Here is a 24,313-nt window from a genome sequence, read left to right on the forward strand (position 1 = left end):
GTGAAGCTTAGAACTGAGAAGGCAGATTTGGATTTTATTATACAAGATTCTTAATACAATGTCATGTACCATATGGCCTCTCAAATTATAACTGCCAAGTCTGAAGCTTTTTAAAGAGATTTCACTATTGCTCAAAACAAGGTTTAACCTAAAATAAAACTCTGGAACACACATTTAGTGCCTCAACTCATTTTTTAAGAGCCTACTCAAGCCAGTTTTCATAATTTAATCATTACAACATTTTAAAGCTACAGAATCAATGGCTCTGTACCATATTGTAGGTAACTTACCTGAAAAATTTCATTTAGAAAAATGAAATTCATTTAGCCACTAGCATTAGAAAGCATAGAAATTATGGCGATATATTTTATCTCATTTTTCAATGGGATTAAGACATTATATGCCAAGGCTCAGCCTGGGGCAAAATTGTACAGTTGAATTATACCCTTAGGAAATAAGTATTCATCACACACACAGAAACGATGACCCAGCCTGAATTTTTTTTCCTTCGACAAAATAATGGGGATAAACAAAATCACCAAGTAGTCACCAAGCATTCTAATTAGTTTGGACAGCAACACTTGCTTGGTAGGCTGTTTGGCTTCGGAGTGCATTTAAGATACATAAATCAGACAAGTTCTGCCTACATACCGGGTCACCTGGGGGGCCTGGCAGGCCTGGCTTTCCATCCCTCCCTGGAGCTCCCTGAAAACAGAGGTATCCATGTTCAATCTTTGCATGTTGGCACAGGTGCAAGATGAAAATGGGGGAGGGTAGATAAAGAAAGTCCTTACATGATTTCCCGGAGTCCCTGGAGTTCCTGGCAACCCAGGAAGACCTCGAGGACCCTGGAAAAGGGGGTAAATTAAAAGTTACTTATGAGGATGGTCTTTCAGTCATTTCCCCCAAGTAAGTAAGCTGGCTTTTCTGTGCTAAAAAATTAGTTAAGTAGCTTACCTGAATACCTGGCTCTCCAGCTGGTCCTTGGGAGCCCTGAGTAAAATGAGATTTTATTATCAAAATTCCACCAAGAATGTCCTAAATTATCCAAGTGAGATAAAAGACTAAGCATTGTAATGTACTTAGAGGGACAACAGGGTTTGCCACCAGTCACACATGGAAAACTGCAAAGTCGGCCAAGACTTTCAGGTCGTAGGTGAATGCTTAATCAGATACTTGCTGCTGGAAACATCAACATGATTTTGCTCAGAAACCTGGGACATCTATCTCATTACCATAATCTGTCACTGCACATTCATGAGGGCACAAAGAATGCATCCAAATTCCATCTGTCAGAAACTGACCGCCCACAGGCATAACTGACTTGGGGCTTCTTTTCTTTTCTGCTTTCTACTTTGAGTCATTTATCTCTTGAATGAAATTGCCAGAACCAGTGTTCGGTGACAGGAGTAGGAAGTAAAATATTAATCAATTATTTTTTCTACTTCTAGAAAATTAGAATTTCAGATAAATAAAATGAGGCTGGGAGATTTTTGGGGAACTTAATGATGTTAGTTGTACCACTCTTATGTAACCATGAACTTCTGCATAAGGAATTTGCAATCTAAGTAAGCCAAGAGCTGGTTTCTAGCAGTTGACTGGAGTAACTGCTCACTGACTTTGCCCTTCTTATTAAAAAAAAATAAAGATTCATATCACTGCTCTTGTCAAAGCTACTTTTGCTCCCTTTCTATTTATCCTGTGTTCCTCAGTGATTTTTTTTTCTTCAACCATCATCACTTCCCTAATAATTTTACTTTCTTTCTTTTTCTTTTTTTGTTTTTTTGAGATGGAGTTTCACTCTGTCATCAGACTGGAGTGTAGTGGCACAATCTCGGCTCACTGCAACCTCCGCCTCCTGGGTTCAAGCGATTCTCCTACCTCCGTCTCCTGAGTAGGTGGGATTACAGGCATCATGCTTGACTAATTTTTGTATTTTTAGTAGAGATGGGGCTTCACCATGTTGGCCAGGCTGGTCTCAAACTCCTGACCTCAAGTGTTCCGCCTGCCTTGGCCTCCCAAGGTGCTGGATTACAGGCATGAGCCATTGTGTCGAGCCCCTAATAATTTTCTGATACAAGTTCTTACTTTGTTTAATTCCATCTCCAATGGTCTTTTACATTCTTGCCCTGGCAAATCAGAAAACCATCACACACAACATAACCCTTCACTACTTATGTTTTCTTTTAACTTTTTCATAGTAACTTCAATATAAGGATATCATATTGTGATACAATAATATTTGGTCTCTGCCCCCAGTTCCTGGCACAGAGCTCCTGAAAACCTCACCAATTCCTTAACAGTAGGTTGCTAAGAGAAACTTTTGTTCTAATACTTGTTTTTTGGCCTTGGTTCCTGACACAGAGCTCCTAGTTCCTTGGCTTTTCTGGGTGATAGGAGAGCTTTTTTTTGTCCTAATGAGGTGACACTCAGTGGGCTTCTGGATAGGAGCTGATTATCAAAAAGACCAAGCCACAGCTAGAAGCTTAGCCTTTCAGCCCACCCCACATTCTCTGAAGAGGGGTGAGGGGCAGGAAATATAGTTAATTATCAATCTTACTGACATGATGAGGCCTCTATAAAATCCCAAAATATGGGGTTTAGAGAGCTTCCAGGCTGGTAAAAACACCCACGTCAGGATAGTGACACACCCCAACTCCCAACTCCATGACACACCCCAACCGAAGCTCCTACACTCAGGGACCCTTCAGACCTCTTCCTTTGTATCTCTCCTTCTGACTGTTCAACTGTACCCTTTAGCATATCCTTTACTGATATCATAAAGCAGTAAATGTAAGAAAGCATTAGTTGATTATGTGAACCACTCCAGCAAACTATAGAACCTGATGTGGGGGTCATAGGAACTCCCAACTTATAGCTGGCTGGACAGAAGTGATGAAGGCCCAGATATGCAGTTGGCATCTGAAGTAGGGGTCAGTTTTGTGGGATCTGACTCTAACTCCAGTTAGATAGTATCAGAAATGAATTGCCTAATAGAATATCCAGTTTATATCCATTGGAGAATTGATGGGAAAAAAAACCCCACACAGCTGGTGTCAGAATTGTATTATGTTGAATGTTAAGAGCATAGTAGGAAAAAAGCTAGTTTATTACACCACAGTCCAGTTTTCTAAATTAATGTCATTAGAATAACCATCTATTTCCACTTTTCTTGTTCAAAAATCTTTTTTTTGCAGTAAATGAAAATTTTATAATTTATTGTTATTTGGTCTACAATGTGGTTATAGCAGTCATTATTAATAGAGGCTGTTCTAGGCTCTGTCCTTATAGTTTAAATACTTTAAAAACTGCCTATTATTTGTTTTCACTATTGAAAACACCATATCTTCACTCTGAAGACATTACTTAGGCCTTTCTGGTGTCATTTCACTTATGCATACTCCATCCACTTTAAATATTAACTTCTTGTTTTAATTAAAAACAAGCTTTAATGTATAATGACCTAATGTTGGGCATTCTTACCATCTTACAAACATTCATGTGTGCTTTTTAATATATAGAATGGAAGTGTGAGGGTTAAATGACTGCTTCTATTCCAAATTTAGTGTATGTGTGAGAAGCATCTGTAAGTTAATAAACAAACAGTGTGTACTGTCTCTGTGCTTAAGTGATACAACCTTAATGCCCATCAATCCTCTCTGGATAGTGTGTATTTGTATTTCCTCCTCTGACCTTTCTATTCTTTTCTCCTAGTTAAAATTTGACACTGGATTTTATTTCATGATATTGGAATCAACAAGGACATGACTGAATTTCACTTACTGTTCTGCCAGGAATTCCTACCCCTGGTGAGCCTATGTCCCCTGGGGAACCTTGAACACCTGGAAGTCCTCTTTCACCCTGTGAAATGAGAAGCTTCTGTTAGTGCTAGGCTCAAGAGACATAATTATTTTCCACTATATATTGTTAATTATTAATTCCTTAAAAATTAACTATAATATTTGCATACCTTTGGCCCACGTGGACCAGGTGCTCCAGGATTTCCATCTAATCCCTAAAAGAAAAAATACATTAATACATAACTTCTTCTAGAAAGGTTACAAACACCTTAGAAGTTACAACTAAAATATGTTTCATCACTCTTCATATCACTTGAATAAATTTTTTTCTATAAAAGAATAAGGAACAGGGAGTACAAATTTCAATAAGTTATAGATTTTGTATAGTTGTTTTAAAATACAAAAGGTTTTTATTTCTAAAATGAGGCATCTGATATTGAAAAATATTATTATTAAATAACATAAAAAGTTCAAAGATGAGAAACAAAGGCACCTAAAACATATTATAAAAATATTGTTTATTTAGATTTTCCATCAGTCCAGTTTTCAATGTCCTGGGAGCAGCCTGGGTCACAAAGATGTTTTCTGCAAATGGCAAACCATGGTGATACCTGCAAAACCTCCGGAAGGGAAATTTCAGGTAGTTTTTCTGTTTTGCAATACTGCCCTAGGAATGTCTATGGTTTACAACCAGTATACCTCACTGGAATTCATAGATATCTACAGAATCCATGCCTAGGATTCAGGGGGCCTAGGGATCTTCCAAAATCATATGCAAAATGATGCATGCATGTATAGTTTCTTCAGAAGAAAGCCCTTTGCTTATCCGACTTTTAAGAAGTTTTATCTCTGATTTAAAGAATAAGGTGCCAGTAATCTCAGCACTTTGGCAGGCCGAGGTGGCAGATCACTTGAGCTCAGGAAAGCCCATCTACACAAAAAATATAAAAATTAGCCAGGCATAGTGGTGTGTGCCTATAGTTTCCACTACTCAGGAGGCTGAGGTGGGAGGATCACTTGAATCCCAGAGGTCAAGGCTGCAGTGATCCATAATTGCACCATTGCACTCTAGCCTGGGTGAACAGATTAAGACCCTGTCTCAAAAAAATAAAACAAGAAAAAAGAATAAGATGAACAGATGAATATTTATTTTTTTCCCCTCACTTTTATTTTAGGTTCGGGGTACATGTATAGGTTTATTACGTGGGTAAATTGCGTGTTGTGAGGTTTATTGCATGAAGGATCCTGCTACCCAAGGAAGTGAGCATAGTGCCTGACAGTTTTTCAACCTTGACTCTCTTCCACTCTCCCCACCAGTCGTCCCCCATGTCTCATATCTATGTTGGTGTGCAACCGATGTTTAGCTCCCACTTGTAAGTAAGAACATGCAGTATTTGGTTTTCTGTTCCTGCATTAATTTGCTTAGGATAATGGCCTCTAGCTGTATCCACATTGCTGCAAAGGACATAATTTTGTCCTTTGTATGGCTGCCTAGTATTCCATGGTTATATGTATCACATTTTCTTTTTCCATTCCACGGTAGATGGGTAGCTACGCTGACTCCATGTCATTACTATTGTGAATAGAGCTGCAATGAACATATGAGTGCATGCGTCTTTTTGGTAGAACTATATATTTTCTTTTGGGAAAAGAAACCCAGTAGTAGGATTGCTAGGTCGAATGGTAATTCTGTTTTTTTCTTTTTTTGTAGACCTAAACTTATTCCCATACTTGTGATCTGAAACTACGAACCCACAAGTAGTAATTAATGAACTTGCAAGAAAAATATTAATAAAAGGGCTAATACTTACTGGTTCCCCTGGCAGGCTTTTTCCTGGAGGACCAGCCTCACCTTTTGGACCTGGAAGCCCTGGAGGGCCTATGATCCCACCTGGATCTCCCTGTGGAAAACAAGGTAACATTCTTACTTTAATGCTCAGATTCATGATGGGAAGTGAGAAGGAGGCAGTGGTTTCCATTGTTTTAAGTTGCCATCATAACCAGTCAAACTTGATTCACTCACTCACTCACTCACCAACTCATTCAATAATATTTATTAAGTATTTAATTCATGCCTGTTACTGTTCAGTGCATTTAGATTTTGCAGTTAGTTATGTTAGCAGTATCATGAAACATATGCATGTCTATATATACATATATATATGTATATGCCCAAAAGGGCGTATCTATTAATAAAATTCTCTAGATGATCTTTATGTTTAAGTTATTCCCCAATAATTTTTCAATGTTAATACACTGTTTCCATGTAGATATCAAGAAACAGACCCTGAAAGATTAAGAGACTTCTTAGGGTTATACCAGAATTGGTAACTGAGCTTGACTTTCAGACTCCTGATATCTTCATCTCTTAGTTAGTTCATTTTGCCACATGGCATTCCTGTGCTAGAACCAGGGCTGCCAAAACACACAACTCTAGGGGGTGTCATTTACATTGTAATTAATATGAATGTCTGTCCCCTGCACAATCCCAGAAGCCCTGGGCTGTCCTTTCATTTACCTTATGATCCTCTGTCTTTTCCTCCTATCTACTTAACATATAAAATTAGTAAAATGTAAACTATACCTTTTCTCCTTTAAGGCCTTGTTTTCCTGGGATACCATGTTCTCCTGGCAATCCCTAGAAAACTCAGAGTTAATAAGAAAGAGGAATGAGAACATCTCTTATAACATTTCCCTATATCTGTGAATCTTTGTCAAGAGAACGGAATTTTAACATATAATCTATTAATACAAGGAGCTGGATTGATTTTGGCCTTTAAGATCTGGAAAAATGTTAGTGATTCTACGTGATTTGTTGTTTCAAGTGAAGCCACCTGGATGCCATGGGTTAGAAACTAAAGTCAAGTTGAACTGAATGTCTCACCCATATTATTGCCATGGAGGAAGGATGGTGGTTGGTGGTATCACATAATGATTCAGAGGACTCTAGGGTAACTAGAAAAATGTATTTTTACTATGTTTAGAAACAGTGGCTCTTTCTCTTTTGATTTTGTTCTCTTTATAGCTCTAGCCACTATCACTTCATCTCAGTTTTTGAGGATTGTGGCTCCACATGTGCCACCAGGATTGTCTCTCTTTTCATAAGATCTGTCCACTAGGTTTACCTACAGTGGCCCATTAGTTGGCGTAGGGGAGTGATACAAAACTTTGCTTTATAAACTGGGTGTTCAAAGTACCAAGGAGAATATGTGCACCGACCAATAGATAGGAGACACTCAAGCAGTGAGCATGGAGAATAGAACACTAGGTCAAGGGGTTGTTCCCGGGGCATGAAAAAAGGAGAGATCCTAAAAGTGGCCTGAAGGGAACTCTAATCATAGTCAGATAGTGATCGGTTTCCAAGAAGTTCTGGCCAAGGACTTTTCTTATTTTTCTGAAGTGTGAACTGATGGAGAGCTCTCAGCTCCCAAGTTGTCAGAAGGCTAGGAAGGCTTGTTCAAGGAATACAAAGCTGATGCGGATAATGAATAGAAGGGTCCATTGAGTATTTTAAGTCCACTAAAGCTAGGTTATAATGCAATCTGTCGATCTTCCTCCAGACATATTTTCAGCTAAAAGCATTGCTTTCCTTGGAAGGCTTTGGCCAGAAAACAATAGAGGTTTGGAAGTGTCTTCCTTAGAAGGACACTTGAACTAAAATCTATGTATATTGAAAATGTTTGCTTTCTCTTTCGGTGTTCTTTTGACATTTTTAATTTTCTCTACTGCTGGTACAGCATTGAGAAGCATGTCCAAAATGATAATTTAATTAACCTGAGTTCCAAAAAACAATTTATTAGGCTAATGATACTCAAAAAGATCTCACATGAATATATGAAGGGTCTAGTCTTCCCAATAGCTCCTGATATTAGGTATGATAGTTTTAGTGGCATAGATGACCCATATCTTTGGGAAATGTGGGATCTCAGTTACTTGAACAGATGTTGATGTTTTACTAAAACATGTCCTAGTCTCAATTTCATTTCAAAAATATCAAAGACATTATACATACAACATCTCCTGGCAGTCCTCTGGGTCCCATGGAGCCTGCAGATCCTTGCTGACCCTAAAATAAAAGGTAGTATATGCTTTAGCTTTGCTAAAAAAAAAAAAAAAAAAAAAAATAGATTGTACCTGAGTGTTTGTAAAGCATAATGTGATCTTTACCTATAGGAAGACCAACTTTCCACAATCCCACTTTATCTGTGTAATACTGAAATATACTTTGGGCTTACCAAGATAGTCTCCAGATGTTTTTAGTTAATGGATCTGTTCTCACGAGCAGGTGGTAATTGGATAACTTGCCCTACCCATTGTCTGGGAGCACATCACATTAATTTCTCCTGCACATTCCAAAAGCTGCTTTCTTAGGACACTCCTGTAGAATCCCAATTGGGAAACTCAAGCACCTCAAGGCTGCATAATTTTGGTTTAGAAACTGAATCTTGAATTTTGTTCCTTTTAAGAATATAGCTCAAGGTCATTTAGCTCACAGTGTTTACTCTTACAGCTTTTAGGGATGCTACTGTGAATGTGCTCTGAAAAAGAGTTTAGAAATCCTATTGTGAACCAAAGACAGTTACTATGTGTGTAATCAATGCAGCCAATGGAGGAAAATCACCATGGAAACAGGATAAAGTCTCAGAGAGCATCTGTGAAGAAAATGAGTGGTACACCAAAGTACATTGTTTTACACAGAACAGCTATAATTCCCCAATTATTTCCCAATTAATCTTAGTTATTTCTTCTATACCTTTAGTCCTGGGCTTCCTATTAAACCAGGGGGACCGGGATCTCCAGGTTCACCCTAAACATGTAAGGCAAAGGAAAGATCAATGTTGCTTTAATTTTTATAATCTCATTAAGATTGGAGATGAAATTGAAGAATGCCAGAAATTACCTTTACTCCCTGTGATCCTATTATCCCAGGTTCTCCCTGTAAATAAAATAATTACTCTATGGGTAATGCTTAAATTCAGATGGAGATGGACATCTCTGATACTTTCATTGAATTTCTACTAATTAACATACAATACAAAGGGAAATTACGGAAGGCATAATGAAATCAAGGAGAGTTCATTCTAAAACATGATTCAAAATACTTATTACTAATAAATAAACAATACTTTCTTAATTTCTTGCCTCATTATAATATTTTCCCCCAATGCCACTTTTGACACTGTAATTATCATGTCCCATTAGCAATCACTGCATTCTCTACTTAGCTGACATAGTTATAATTTGCCACCAATTAATCTCATGTCCAGAGAATTAAGACTTCAGAGAAGGAATGAGGGAGAATAGAATTTAAGGTAATATGTGTTGGTGATTCGACTTTTAGTTGTATGTGCTTAATGAAAAAAATCACAACAAAATTAAGGTTATACAAAAAAGGATGATATTGGCTATAACAAGTTTGCTTTTTTATTTTCTGTGGCTTATTAATATATTTGATACATCCAGTTTGTGCCATTAACAGAATTTTAGGGAAAAAAGTATCTTTCATTTTAATTTTATATTTGTGATATCCTACGTGGATGTCTTTATAACATTCATGTCCAATTACTATTAGTAATTGGTTAAGGAAAGTATTAGAAGACTCAAACCAATGTTAAAGTCTCCTCACATGACAATACTTAACAAGGCTTAAAATTTCTTATTTTCAAAATAAAAGACTTAAATCACAGAGGAAGAAGTAAAATCTCATGGACCTTATTTAATCAAATTTGTTAGACTCCAAAGTAAACATGCCAGAAAATCAGAGCAAAACAAATCAATCAAGTAGAAAACCCAAGATAGTGATAAAACATTTACTTACTTTATCTCCTTTATCTCCTTTTGTAAAAGGTTCCCCCTAAGGAGAATGGGTAGAAAATAGAATCAATTATAAACACTCTTAGAAATAAACTCTCCAAACTGGGGTATGGATAAATCCTACAGGCCAAACTCAGACCCCCATTGCAAACAGGCCTCTAAAAATACCCAGAGTGTCATACAGTCTGCCTTTGCAGCTTAAAGGAAGTATATGATAATTTAAAACTCCTTTATAGTCCCAAATGAACAATGAGTTAATCATTCTAATTTCATTTATAAAATCCCAAGTGGCTGACAAATCGGAATGCTGACCAAGGCCAAAGCTTCCTATTGCCTGGTATACATAGAAAATGATCACAAACACACTTCTAATTGGATGTGAAATGGGAGTGACAGCAAGAAATTGATAAAAACATTAAATGAAAAGGCATTCATCTGAATTCTTCCAGTAGGTTAATTGTGTATTTAAATATACAAAATCATTATTTAAAAATAGTTTTCTAGTTTTCATTTTTACTTTAATGAAAATAACTTGAAGAGGTTAAGTATATCTGTAAGTTCTGTGGAAAACTGGCTAGCCATACGCAGAAAGCTGAAACTGGACCCCTTCCTTATACTTTATACAAAAATTAACTTGAGATGGATTAAAGACTCAAACATAAGACCTAAAACCATAAAAACCCTAGAAGAAAACCTAGGCAATCCCATTCAGGACATGGGTCTGGGCAAAGACTTCATGACAAAAACACCAAAAGCAATGGTAACAAAAGCCAAAATAGACAAATGGGATTTAATTAAACTACAGAGCTTCTGCACAGCAAAATAAGCTATCACCAGAATGAACAGGCAACCTACAGAATGGGAGAAAATTTTTGCCATCTATCAATCTGATGAATGACTAATATCCAGAATCTGCAAAGAACTTAAACAAATCTATAAGAAAAAAACAACCCCACCAAAAAGTGGGTGAAGGACATGAACAGAAACTTCTTGAAAGAAGACATATATGCAGCCAACAAACATATGAAGAAAAGCTCATCATCATTGCATTAGAGAAATGCAAATAAAAGCCAAAATGAGATACCATCTCATGCCAGTTAGAATGGCTATCATTAAAAAGTCAAAAACAACTTTTTATTTGACTTTTTGGCCAAATAAAAGATGCTGGAGAGGATGTGGAGAAACAGAAATGCTTTTACACTGTTGGTAGAAGTGTAAATTAGTTAAACCATTGTGGAAGACAGTGTGGTGACTCCTCAAGGATCTATAATTAGAAATAACATTTGGCCCAGCAATCCCATTACTGGATATATACCCAAATGATTATAAATAATTTTACTATGAAGACACATGCACACGTATGTTTGTTGTGGCACTATTCACAATACCAAAGACTTGGAACTAACCCAAATGCCCATCAATGATAGACTGGATAAAGAAAATGTGGCACATATACACCATAGAATACTATGCAACCATAAAAAAGGATGAGTTCATGTCCTTTGTAGGGACATAGATAAAACTGGAAACCATTCATTCTCAGCAAACTAATACAGGAATAGAAAACCAGACACCACATGTTCTCACTCATAAATGGGAGTTGAACAATGAGAACACATGGACACAGGGAAGGGAACATCACACATCAGCGCCTGTTGGGAGGATGGGGAGCTAGGGGAGGGATAGCATTAGGAGAAATACCTAATGTAGATGATGGGTTCATGGGTGCAGTGAACCACCATGGCACATGTATAACAATGTAACAGACCTGCACTTCCTTCACATATACCCCAGAACTTAAAGTATAATAAAAAATAAAATAAAATAGGCACAATAATAAAAAATATATGCATATATATTTGAAAAACAATAACAATGTAGCAATAAAAATAGTACAAATTTTAAAAATAATATAGTATAACAGCTATTTACATAGGACTTGCATTGTATTATGTATTATAAGTAATCTGGAAATAATTTGAAGTATACAAGAGAATGCATAGGTGATATGTAAAGGGTAGGCCATTTTATATCAGAGACTTGAGCATCCTCAGATTTTGGTATTCTCTGAGAGTCCTGTAACCAACCCCCTACAGACACCAAGGGACAACTACATGCCCATATCTACCCAATATGATGAAATATCTTAATAGTGGTTAATTTCTATATATTAGATCAACACTTTATTTATATTCTTATTTCCCTGCTTATTTTTGCTTATATGACACTGCTCATGTCATTGCTTATGTACAACCATTGTCAAGTTTAGTGGCCACATTGACTAAAGCAACTGTTTATAAAAGAAAAAAAAAAAACCTGGGAGCCTAGTTGTCTAAATACTTGCTATTTGGTCCTCACTCCAATGGCTACTATTTGAGGCAAGTCATTTAAACTTTTAGAGTCCCCCTTTCCTTATAATCTGAAGTATATTTTAGCTCTGATGTGTTACACACCATATTCTGAATGTCCTACTATTGGGGGACAATTTGCCATTTTAGTTACCATTTGGGATTGGTGGTTCAGAATTCACCTTTGAATGAGTTCTACTCTTCTGTTTGAGCCTTCTGATTATTAAGCAATGCAAAGTCTACATCATCTTCTGGAATAGAAAGGTTGAGAACATAAAGAGTTAAACTACTCTCCATAATAATGTAAAATTTGTGTTGTTTTAACATAAGGGTTGGGAAAGGAGGCAAGTAAAGATGTATGGGGTGGTGGAATAATTAAGGGATGAATAGGGACCTGGTATAGAGAAGAGTTAGGAGGAAAAGAAGCTCTAGTTAAGGAAAACAGGTCTAAAGGCAGTCCCTATGAGATATATGGACTGCCCTTGAACATTAGAGATAGGAGAGAAAAGCAGAGGAAATCCCTGGGGGAAGAAAAGGCCTATCACTCCTAGGAACTATGAACTCCTCCAACCCTTACTGCTTAAAGTGTGGACCATGGACCAACAGTATCAGCATTACTGAGAGCTTATGAAAAACACAGACTCTCTGGCCCCGCTCCAAACCTACTGACTTAGAATCAGTGGGATTCCAGCATTCACATTTGAGAAGCACTGCACTAACTCACTAAAACTTTCTCCTTTCTCCTCTAAAAGTCCTTGATTTTCCAGTAAAATTTTTGTAAATCTCACTGCAGGGTCATCCATGCATCATGTGGAAATTAAGAGAAGGTGGGTGTCAGTGTTCAGGTTTGGAGGGAAGACAATGGAGACCTAAAGAAGCAGTTAAGAAATACTAAGAGGAACCTCCAAGTGGGGAGCCTCTAGAGAGTCAGCAGGTACCAGGGGCATGCACCAGGCTGATTTCTGAGACATGAGATTTTCTAGACGTTATTGGAAATATTCAGCTGGAGAACTCCATTAAAGACCGCTAAATCCTGTAGTTGTGTAAGAAGGATTGAACTGAATACTAAGGGCAAGCATGACTCCCAAAGGTAGAGAAGAACTAGGGTATATAGGCCACCGATTGATTCTAAAGCTGCAAAAATTACTGTCATTGTTAATTTTTATAAAGCTGAAGCATAGGGAAAATTTGGCTTTGTAACACTGAATACTTTAAATAATGTGCCTGTTTGTCATGTAGGCAATTTAGTGACCTCTTCATGTTTTATCCTCTGATAAACCAATTCCCTTATTCGCTCTGGTAAAGAAAGGGGTAAAGTGGTTGAAAAAGATGTATTACTTTTTTTTTTTAAGATGAAACATTTGTTAAGCCTGATTCTCACTGACTCTTGAAAACTGCTTTTTTAAAAGCAGCATTAAACAGTCATTTTTTGTATCCATGATTCCTTTCATCACTTTAGGTGGTCCTATTTGAATATAAATGATACTGTACGGTTTTTCTCTTTTTCCCCACAAAAATAAGTATGTTTTGAAAGAAACCGGCCACACTCATATTGCAAAGTGGTTGTGAAGCCACTTTGATTTTACAAAAATCAAGAAAGAAAAATAACATCAAAAGGTACACTAAGAAGAACAGTTGTTTGAGCAGAAAGATATGTTTCCAATTTCTTTTGGATAAACTTGTACTAGTCTTTTGATACATTAATTTTATTATTTTAGTTGCAGTGTTTAGTTATACCAGAGGAGCTTTGTGATTTTAAACTTTAGGTTCTAGAATCAGCCCACCTAGGTGTGATTCACAGCACCAGTGCTTAGTACTGTGTGACTTTGGGCAAAGTTACTTAACCTCTCTATGCCTTACTTTCATCATTTGAAATGTGATAATAGCTGACCTTATGGAACACTTTTATGGATTAAGTGAGTAAATACATGTAAAAGACAGTGCATAGCATAGCTAACACTTGCTTGGAGATCTGATCTGTTTACCATGACAAGATCAACCAAGGTATGTGGAATTGGGGCTGATTTGGAAAAATATTTTTAATCCAATTTTTAAGATACTCTTCCTCTGTCCTCAAAGCTAAAATACTTACAGGTTCTCCTTTTTGTCCTTTAGGGCCAACAGACCCTGGAAATCCTGGAAGTCCAGTTTCACCCTTTCAAGACAAAGCAGAAGAGAGATTTTGCAGATGGTTAGAGAAGTACTGCTGTGACTGGCGGATAGAGAATGATTGCTTGCTCTCCTTCTAACTATGCAATTTATCTATTAGCATTCAACAGAGAATGTAAAGTTCTGAATTTACTTAGGCTATTTGCGTGATAATGGGTTTGTCAGTACTTCACAATGGCTTTATGTCTTTCAGAAATCCATATATTTCATTATGATATTTAAATTTAATGTGAAACAAAGTTAATTATTTTCCCAGGAAAAAAATATCTAGAGGAGAAAAATTTTAATTTTGTTCTGACGTGCCAAAGCCAGTTTTTTTTGTGTGTGCTCTCAAAGACATCAGACTGTTTAATTGACGCAATAATCCAGATTCATTTTATTTCAGGCACTTTTTTCTTTGTTTAGGTGGGCAGTCAGTAGTCATATGAAGTTAAATGAGTCTCTCAGCTGTTTCCAGCATTTATACTGCTACTTAGATGCTTGGCTGTAGACAAATAAGTCATTCTTGTAGATGCAGTGACAGCAGTAGCTTAGAAGAGGTTCTGGTCAAAAAAACCTGAAGAGAGATTTGTATGTGACATATAAAGAGTGTTTTTGGAAAATACAATTTGAGAAGTAATACTTACAGAAAGGAGTTATATCACTAATAAGACTTCAGAGGAGTCTCAGCATTGTGCATCCTTTTAGTGTTTACCAAGATCCTTGAATACCTATACAATTCTTAAATTAAATATAGCTCCAGAAGATATGTAATGCTTATTTTTTCCCCGACCTCAACAGTATTTTTGCAAAATGATGTTCACCATTATATTTCTAAACATATACCATTTTGCCTACCTGGTCTATTTTTTTTTTACTTTGAAAGAATAAATACAGAAAATATAAAATAGAATCCACCAAGCCTTCATATATCAGGTACCCGAAATAAAAGAAATTAAAAAATTTACAATCAAAGACAAAATCCCCTATATTTAGGATTTCTACCCAGAGGGAGCTACTCTTAAGAATTTGGTATTTATATTTTCAGTTTATATGATTGTACTTTTACTGCATATGTGGAATCAGAAACAATATATTATTTTGAGTATTTAAAACAAATCCATAAATAGCTTTATCTCATATATAACATACTATTACTTGTTTTTTCCACTCAGTGTTGTTTTTAATATACATTTCTATTGATACATATGATCTCATTCATACATTATAACAGCTGAGTAGCATTCTAACATGTTAATAAAACAGGGTTTATCCCAGCCCCAATGATAGGCACTTGGGTTGTACCAGCTTTTCTCTACTATAAACAAGGCTGCAGTGAACATCTCTAATCCTGGCCCCTGTGTGGATGTGCCTGATTGTTCATTTTGAAGCCTCAAACAGTCTACCTGAAAGTGCTTCAAGTAAAAATTTACTACGACCCTAAAATCTCAGCTTATTTTTTATATGTATATCCTAACCCATATCTTGTGATTTTCTGTAGTGGATAGACAATATCATGTTCATATTAATTAGCCTTCTAGATTTAAGGGATACATTTTGTTAAATTTAATCTTAATTTTATTAAAATTTTAAAACTGTGGGACTAGCCCAAACAGAGCCTACCTCTGTTGATAACAAAATGTCGAGTTGCCTTTAAGGTATAACAGAGCGAAAAACTGCCATCATGCAGCCTGGGCATGCATAACAGAAACAGCTTTGACCTGTAACAACAGCTGGAACCAACAAATCCTCCCCTCAGGTGGAACTAAGAAGACCAGGACATGACCAGAATCTGAACTCTTTCAGAAGCCAAGGGGTCCACTGGCCCAGAATATCCAGGGATAAAATCTACCTCAACATACCTTACCATAAACGGTCAAATTCAAAGCTGTCCAATCAGACCCTCCTGAACCCACATCTCTAAATCCTGTCCCTTGCCCTCTGATCCCTTAAAACTTGCCTCAATCCCTAAATCTGGGAGGCAAATTTAAGCCTGATTCCTGTCTCTTTGCTGGCTGATTTTGCAATAAAATCTTTCTTTTCTCAAAAGCTGGTGCCATAGTTATTGGCTTTGGTACACACTGGGCAGTGAGCCCATCTGCTTGATAACAATATTGTAAAATACATATTTGGTCTTTATCCCAGTTTCCTGGCACACAACTCATAAAATCCTTGGAATCTCTAAAGCAATAAGTGTCTTTTTGTTTGTTAATGAGTTGACTGGTAGCTGGCAACCCCTTGGTGGTTCAGCAATGGGCTGGTCACCTGAAGGACCAAGGCTTGTTTAGAGTCTTTTCAGCCTCACCTACATCCTCTGGGGAGGGGAGAGAGGCTGAAGGTTAACTTGGTCACCAATGACAAATGATTTAATCGATCATGCCTACATAATGAAGCTTTCATAAAAACCACAAGGACTGCGTTCGGAAAGCTTCTGTACAGCTGAAGTTTTAGAGGTCCCTGGAAGGTGGCCTGACCAGGGAGGGCATGGAAGCTTGGAAGCTTGGCACCCCTTCCCACATACCTTGCCCTATGTACTTCTTCACCTGTAACCTTTGTAACATCCTTTACAATAAGCTGGTAAATGTAAGTAAATATCTCCGTGACTTCTGTGAGCCATTCCAGCAAATTAGTCAAAACCAAGGAGGGGCTCATGAAGACCCCGATTTATAGCCAGTTGATCAAAAGCACAGATAAAACAACACGGGGCTTTCAATTGACATATAAAGTGGAGGGCAGTCTTGTGGGATTGAGCTCTCAATCTGTGGGATCTGTTGCTACCGCTAGTTAAATAGTGTGAAGTGAATGGAATTAGAGGACAACCAGCTGGTGTCTGCTGCAGAACCAATTGCTTGCTTGCTGTGAATGAAAAACTCTCACACATTTGGTCATAGAAATAAGAGGTATTTTGTGCTGTGAGAGTTGATACTAGGAAAGAAGTGTTTTGATTCACCTCAGTACTAATTTTTTATACCATTAGGCTTTCAGCTAGTAGTAGTTTGGCCCTGTTGGAGAGCCAAGGAACCAAATGCATAAGAAGCCAATTTGCAGACTTGTCAGTACAAATATTCTAGAGCAGTGTTTCCCAAAGTTCAGTCATCCACATCCCAACTGCATAATATTTGCTATGTCCACACACCACCTATAGATACATAGCTTATTTTTTTCTTTAAATGCACTCACATTTTAAATTTAAATATTCAATATGTCTTTTGCAGCAGTATCCATGAAATTTAAAGTTTAGTGTGCTGGATACAGACTTTTTCCTAATTCGAGTAAGCTACATAAGTATTGTTTTTTCTACGATAGTATCTAAACATCCTGTGTATCATCAGTCTTATTCTTACCACATTATAAGTCTTTTTTTTTAGATATAGTATATTATATTCAAGGTAAGGAGAGGGAGAAGCTGGGAGATACATTTAAGGGGCCAATTGTTGTTGGTTTGAGAGAGGAAATAAACAATTAGCCTTGTATAGGCATTAGGGTGTACAGAGTGACCTTCATGTTACCCATCTGGTAGGTGCTACAATCTTCATTGCATAGGTGTGAAGGAAAAATATGTCTACTAGTTAGACTCGTGTAATAAAGTACAAAGCTGAGAAGGGGTCTAGCAATTGCTTGTAAAAATCAAATCTGCCAATATCAAAGAGGAAGGGTAGGAGAACATACATGTTGAAATAAGAGTAATTATAGGCCGGGTGCAGTGGCTCACGCCTGTAAATCCCAGCACTTTGGGAAGCTGGGTGGGCAGATCATGAGGTCAGGAGATTGAGATCATCCTGGCCAACATGGTGAAACCCTATCTCTACTAAAATACAAAAAATTAGCCAGGCATGGTGGTGAACGCCTGTAGTCCCAGCTACTCAGGAGACTGAGGCAGAGGAATTGCTTGAACGGGGGAGGCGGAGATTGCAGTGAGCTGAGATTGCGCCGCCGCACTCCAGCCTGGCGACAGAGCGAGACTCCGTCTTAACAACAACAACAACAACAAAATGAAATAAGAGCAATTATATTCAATTATAAATGAAATAAGAGCAATTATAATCTTAGAGACCTCTTTCTTCATAAAATTCTCCAAGCAAAAGCATTTTCTACCTGAACGTTAGACACTTATGGGTTTATATTTTATATATTTTTTTCTTTAATACTCATTCTCGTCCTGTAGTATTTCATATTTAAATTGAATGTTTAGTCATTTATCACTGTAGATATGCATTGAAACACAAGTGATGAATTTACTTTGCACTAGGAAAGACTCTCCTTCAGTTTCACACTTTTGATGCTATTTGAAAGGCTTGGTGCTGTAGAGATTCCACCTTTTCCCCAACAGTCTTCCGTACAAGACACCTGCTATTTTCTCAGGAGTGCTTAGATATCCTGCCACTTTGTTCCACTGTCTCTATAATGCAACAATTCTCCTCAAGTAACTTGCAAATACATTATCCCTACACCACATCCTGTCAGTCCCAGTCAAGCCACAGAGCAGGGATCATCCATTATTACCACACTGGTAGACTGGTCATGTGGATAGTCTCCATGGCCATTTATTGTTAATAGCAAGTTGTGTTCCTTAGTGGTTCTCCCTATATCATAATGTTCTTGATACGGGATGTGGCTGTTAAACCAGGGGTGATTGGTGTGTGTATTCCAGTACTGTTTGTGCTTGTTCTGGCGCTTCAATGTACCGTTAGGTTCCGAAGGGTTGGCTCTTTCAATAATTCTATTTGGCTGGTCAGTGCAATGAGAAGTAGCATATTATAAAGGAATGATGAATCACTTATGTTAATTATTCTTCTGGTTAAATCTTTTATTCTACAGTACTAATTGAGTACCTTCTCTGTCAAAATTACGGTGGGATATACAAAGATGAGCAAGACCAGGTGCTAAGAATGAGAACAATTAACACTAAAAAGTGCTAAATGCGACCTCATGAGAGGAAAGAAAGATTGAGATGGGTGAATAGAAAATCTTTAGTGAGGGCATCACATGCATTTTAGTTATTGTGCTTTTGAGTAACTTCCTCTTATTTAATTTTAATCCTTCTGTCAAATCTTTGTGTAGATACAATTATGCCCATTGTGCGAATGAGGATATGGATGCTTAGAGAAATGAAGTGGCTTTCCCAAGGTGACCTAGCTGTTAATGCCACAATCAATTTTTTGTACCAAAGCTCATGCTCTTCCTATTACTCAGTGGTTCTTAGCCCTGGCTGTGTATTAGAATCATCTGAAGCACTTTTAAATAGTAGAGATAGGAGCCCCACCCCAAATCAGAGTCTCTGTGGATACAGCCTGAGCGTGGGTAGTTTTTAAAAGCTTTCCAGGTGATTCCAATGTGTAGCCAGGACTCAGAAGCACTGGGGTTCACCACAGGTACAAGCAAAGGTCTTTGAGAACAGCGTGATGGAGCTTTACATTTTCACTGTTGTGACTTACATTACATTAAAAATTTAAAAACTAAGGTATTGGTTCAGAAAGGATAGTAAGTAGACTTGCATGGGAAGAGCTGATTTCACTCTTCCAGCAACTGCTATGCTTATATTTATGTTTGTTTGGTTGTTTTGAGACAAGGTCTAGCTCTGTTGCTCAGGCTGGAGTGCAGTGGTGTGATTATGGCTCACTGCAGCCTCTACCTCCTACTCCAAGTGATCTTCTTGCCTCAGCCTCCCTGGGAAGCTGGGACTACAGGTGTTTGCCAGCATGCCCAGCTAATATTTTTATTTTTTGTAGGGATGGGGTATCACTATATTGTCCATGCTGGTCTAACTCCTGGACTCAAGTATTTTTCCTATCTTGGCCTCCCAAAGTGCTGGAATTACAGGTGCGAGCTACCACCTGTAATTTTTGTTTATTTTATGCATTGTTTATTGGCAATTTCCTATTAATCATGCCTTTAAAAAGTCCTTTTATGTGTCTGTTTATGTCATGTACTGCATCAGGTTCCCTGTAGACTCTTCTACGTTATTTATTTGAGTGAGAGGAAGGAATAGTTATGCCACTGGCTTTTCCTAATTCTACTTAAGATTTTGAAGCAATTAGAAAAGATTTTGAACAATAGAAAAGGTCCTTAGAGTTTGAAATACACCTGTTTTACAGAATCAAATTTCTCATCAGTGAGGTCTTAAGAATTTCTAAGTAACATATGTTTCCTAATGAACACAGCAAAACAGAAGCCAGCTGTTTTGTTTCAAGAAATGAATCATCATTTAAATACTTTAAAAGTCACAACTCTCTTCATTGCTCAGCTGTCCTACGTGACAAGCTTTGCAGCTTTTTTTTTTTTCCCCTTAGCCTGCCTATGTCCAGAAGTCATTGCTTAAAATGTAATGCGTTTGTTATGGTGGCGTATGGTTTCTGTTAGCCACTAGGTTGCTGGAAATAATGCTAATAATATACTAGCAATAAAATCTACCACACACAAATGACTTATTGCTGTGTAATCAATTTTTGGATGTCTTTTTCAGAATGTCAAAGTTTATTTATTTAGCAGAAATTCAATCATCAATCTATAAGAAGCTCCTAGTTTCTGTTGGACTATCTTTTAGCGTAACTTCTGCTGATGGGTGTACAACTTTTTGAATGAATTGGTTGCACTGATTTATAAGGCACCAAAGTCATATTTTCTTGGATTCGTGTCGAAATCCCCTGCCCTCAATCAAGAGGATTTTTACAGGGTGAATAAGTGGAGGTAGCACTCACAAGACACATTCCCTCAGAGTATTTTCAAACCTACTCATCTTTGCCTGTAGATTTAATGTATATTATTTTTTCTGACAATGGCACATTCGAATGGAATCTGAGGTCATTACAATTTCAGAATCAAACAGGAGTGAAACATCTTATTGAGAGGGGAAGTGAATCTGTTATCTTTACAGCTAAGATAATTAAACCTGCAAATGACAAGGAGAATGCAATGGAAATTTATCAGTGTCTTAATTTTAAAACTGTTTTGAAATAATTATTTGGTCTAACCACTACTGTTCAGTATAAAACCCCACCAAAAATGGCTGCCAGGACAGCCTATGTTTTGGTACTTAAGAAGACACAAAATAGTGAATCTGGGCCCGAGGCATTTTGCCAAAGGGGTCTTCAGATTATTTTTGCCACCTACACGGATTCATAAAACATTTAATTACAAACAAAATCTTGTGTCCTGATTTCATTTATCTTATTATAGTAATTTCCCCTTGCTATGTTCCTTTTCTTGCAGCCAACTGCTACTCAGCAGTCCTTGCTGGTCTCTGAAGCAGATTCCAATGCTACTGCCTGGTCAAGAAGCAGGCAGAGGTCCCTGCCCACTGCAGGCTGGACACCCTCCCAGAGACCATACAAAATACCCTCCCAGTATTTTGTACAGACTTACACATTCACATGTAGGGGGCGGCAGGCCCTACATGTAAATGTGTAAGTCTGTATAAAATACTGGACCCTTTTATCACTTTAAAATCTGATTACCAGTGGGTGCAGTGCTCAAGCCTGTAATCCCAGAACTCTGGGAGGCTGAGGCAGGTGGATCGCCTGAGGTCAGGAGTTCAAGACCAGCTTGGCCAACGTGGTAAAACTATGTCTCTACTAAAAATACAAAAATTATCTGGGAGTGGTGGCACATGCCTGTAATTCCAGCTACTTGGGAGGCTGAGGCAGGAGAATCACTTGAACATGCAGTGGGGCAGAGGTTGCACTGAGCCAAAGATTGCACCACTGCACTCCAGCCTGGGCAACAAAGCAAGACTCCATCTTAAAAAAAAGAAAAATCTAATTACCTTATCTCCTTTCAGGCCACCAGCTTCATGTTCATCATTTCCCTGGGGGGAGCGGGAACAATTTAAATTAAAAAAGAAAAATCCACTTATTTTTAATGCATTCATTCTGTAACAGTATAAGTAGTCAGATAATAGTAGTGTAACAGCTTTTTATGGATAGTAGGTCATATTTGCAGACACCTTTGTCTTTCTCACCTGTTGTTAAATATTCCTGCTAAATATTTTACAAAATAATTCCAGCTTTGGAGACCTGATACATCTTCTTTGTGACTTCTTAAGGAGATTGATTCTGAAGAAACATCACACCTCTGGGGATAAAACTCACTACTCCAAATCCATACCTGGCCACTTCAACTGGCCTCTCCATGTATCTGAGCATCTCTGATCTGCTCTCCTTACTCTCAAATCTTCTTTATTGTTCTCGGACCACTACATTAGACTCTACAGTCCCTGGACAGGTGACCTTGCCTGTAACTATACTGAAAAAATACAAGTTATCAGACACAACTTCTTTTTTTCCTTTCTGTGGACAATGGTGTCTCACTATATTGCCCAGGCAGGTCTTGAACTCCTGGGCTCAAGCTATCCTCCTGCCTTTGCCTCTCTAAAAGCTGGGATTGCAGGCATGAGCCATTGTGCTGGGCCTTAGACACCACTTCTAATTTCTGCCAGTGAATCTACCAACCCACGTGCATGCACACCCCGAGTGTAGTTAATGAGCTATTTCACCTCTTATCAGTGGTTGTTTCCTCCATAAATCTTCTGATTCCCATGCCCTCTGCCTTCTTAGGAGATTTTCCTTATTAACATTAACACTTGCTATTAGGTGAAATTGGCCAATTTGGTAAAGTTAAGTAAAATGTAGCAAAAATGGACCAATTTATTTAACACCTCTCTTACTCTCCTACCTACCTATTTTACCTTCTTTAAACTTAACACATAAAAAACATACAGTTCCCCAGCACACATTTCCCTTATGTTACTCTCTCTCCTCCCATTTCTGGACAATTTTCTCAAAAGGGTAGTTAATGTTTTCTGCCTCCAGTGACCAAGACAGCCTTAATGCTTCCCTCAGCTGGAATAAACTTTGGATAGGCTTGTTCCTGACTCCAGACCATGACCTTTCTATTTCTAGACCAATTGCTTCAGAAAATCTGTATTGTAAGTTCTTTCTCTATCCCTTTCAGATATAAATCTTTCTAAGGGCCTCCTGTTAGTTTTACAATCTGGGAACATCTTTCTTAAGGACCTGGGAGCCATCCTTTTAAAATGTAATCATGGAGAAGATAGCGCCACTATCTTCCAGGCTTTGTGGGAGGGTAGGAGCTTAACTTCAGCCTCGTGCCAGGATGTAAACCTTCTTCCTGTCACAAAGATATGAGAAAGTTTACTCTTCCTTTGGGTAAAGCTGATTAGCAAACACAAAGAAGTGTGTTCTCTCTCCTACTTGAATACTTAAAAACTCTCCTGAATTTTGTTTCAGTGGAATTGAGGTCAGATTAAATGTGCTGTCTCTCTTCCATTGCAATAGCCTTGAATAATCTTATCTGTTTAACTTTGTCAGGTGCAATTTTTTATTTGACACCACTTATTAATCTCCTGTTTACTCCTAAACTCATATGAATTTGGCACTGGTCCCAATCAGTCCACTGATGTGACCCTCTAATGTTATTAATAATATCTTTGCTGCTTACTCTAATGGACTCTTCATTAATTGACCTCCTTGCTACAATTGTCACTCTCTTGGTTTAAATGACAGCTTACTCTCCTGGTTTCTTCCTATCTCTGTGACTTCTTCTTCCCTCATCTGTTAAAGCTTGGACTTCCTCAGGACTTTCTTCTTTGTGATTCAACACTTTCTCCCAGGCACTCTTATTTATCTTCATGGCATAGGTAATATTTACACAGCCAAAATTATAAACCCAGGACATGCTTCCCTTCTGAGTTTTAGGCTCATATATCTAATTTACATACCAGCATATACTTCCCTTCTGAATTTTAGACCCATATGTCTAATTTTCTACTTGATGTATTCACTGGCAAATTCTAGAAGCAATTCAAATTCAACAAGTTTAAAACTGAAACAAAAAAATTCAACAAATACACAAATATACAAGAGAAAAAAGTTACATCACACTGCTAACATTGTTTAGTACAGAAATGGGAGAAGAATAATCATTTTTTTTCTAATGTGTCTCTGCAGTTTTTCTTTTTAAGTTGAACAGCAATTTCGTTTTACGATTTAAAACAATTAACATCCCAGCATTTTGGGAGGCCGAGGCGGGTGGATCACGAGGTCAAGAGATCGAGACCATCCTGGTCAACATGGTGAAACCCCGTCTCTACTAAAAATACAAAAAATTAGCTGGGTATGGTGGCGCGTGCCTGTAATCCCAGCTACTCAGGAGGCTGAGGCAGGAGAATTGCCTGAACCCAGGAGG

General features: G+C 37.7%; 1 protein-coding gene across 1 annotated transcript in view; it reads right to left on the minus strand.

Annotated features, from left to right (window-relative positions):
- COL19A1 (collagen type XIX alpha 1 chain) overlaps nt 1-24,313 on the minus strand; it is a 338,927-nt gene that overhangs the window by 66,068 nt on the left and 248,546 nt on the right. Inside the window, exons 17-29 of the mRNA XM_037746028.1 lie at nt 21,873-21,914; nt 14,055-14,117; nt 9,619-9,654; nt 8,701-8,736; nt 8,554-8,607; nt 7,813-7,866; nt 6,385-6,438; nt 5,612-5,701; nt 3,971-4,015; nt 3,784-3,861; nt 958-993; nt 795-848; nt 652-705 (exon numbers count right to left, since the gene is read on the minus strand). Of these exons, the coding sequence (XP_037601956.1) occupies nt 652-705; nt 795-848; nt 958-993; nt 3,784-3,861; nt 3,971-4,015; nt 5,612-5,701; nt 6,385-6,438; nt 7,813-7,866; nt 8,554-8,607; nt 8,701-8,736; nt 9,619-9,654; nt 14,055-14,117; nt 21,873-21,914 (696 nt within the window). The remainder of the gene's footprint in view (nt 1-651; nt 706-794; nt 849-957; nt 994-3,783; nt 3,862-3,970; nt 4,016-5,611; nt 5,702-6,384; nt 6,439-7,812; nt 7,867-8,553; nt 8,608-8,700; nt 8,737-9,618; nt 9,655-14,054; nt 14,118-21,872; nt 21,915-24,313) is intronic.

Source organism: Cebus imitator, unplaced genomic scaffold (genome assembly GCF_001604975.1).
Source record: "Cebus imitator isolate Cc_AM_T3 unplaced genomic scaffold, Cebus_imitator-1.0 Scaffold218, whole genome shotgun sequence".
NCBI classification, from domain to species: Eukaryota; Metazoa; Chordata; class Mammalia; order Primates; family Cebidae; genus Cebus; species Cebus imitator.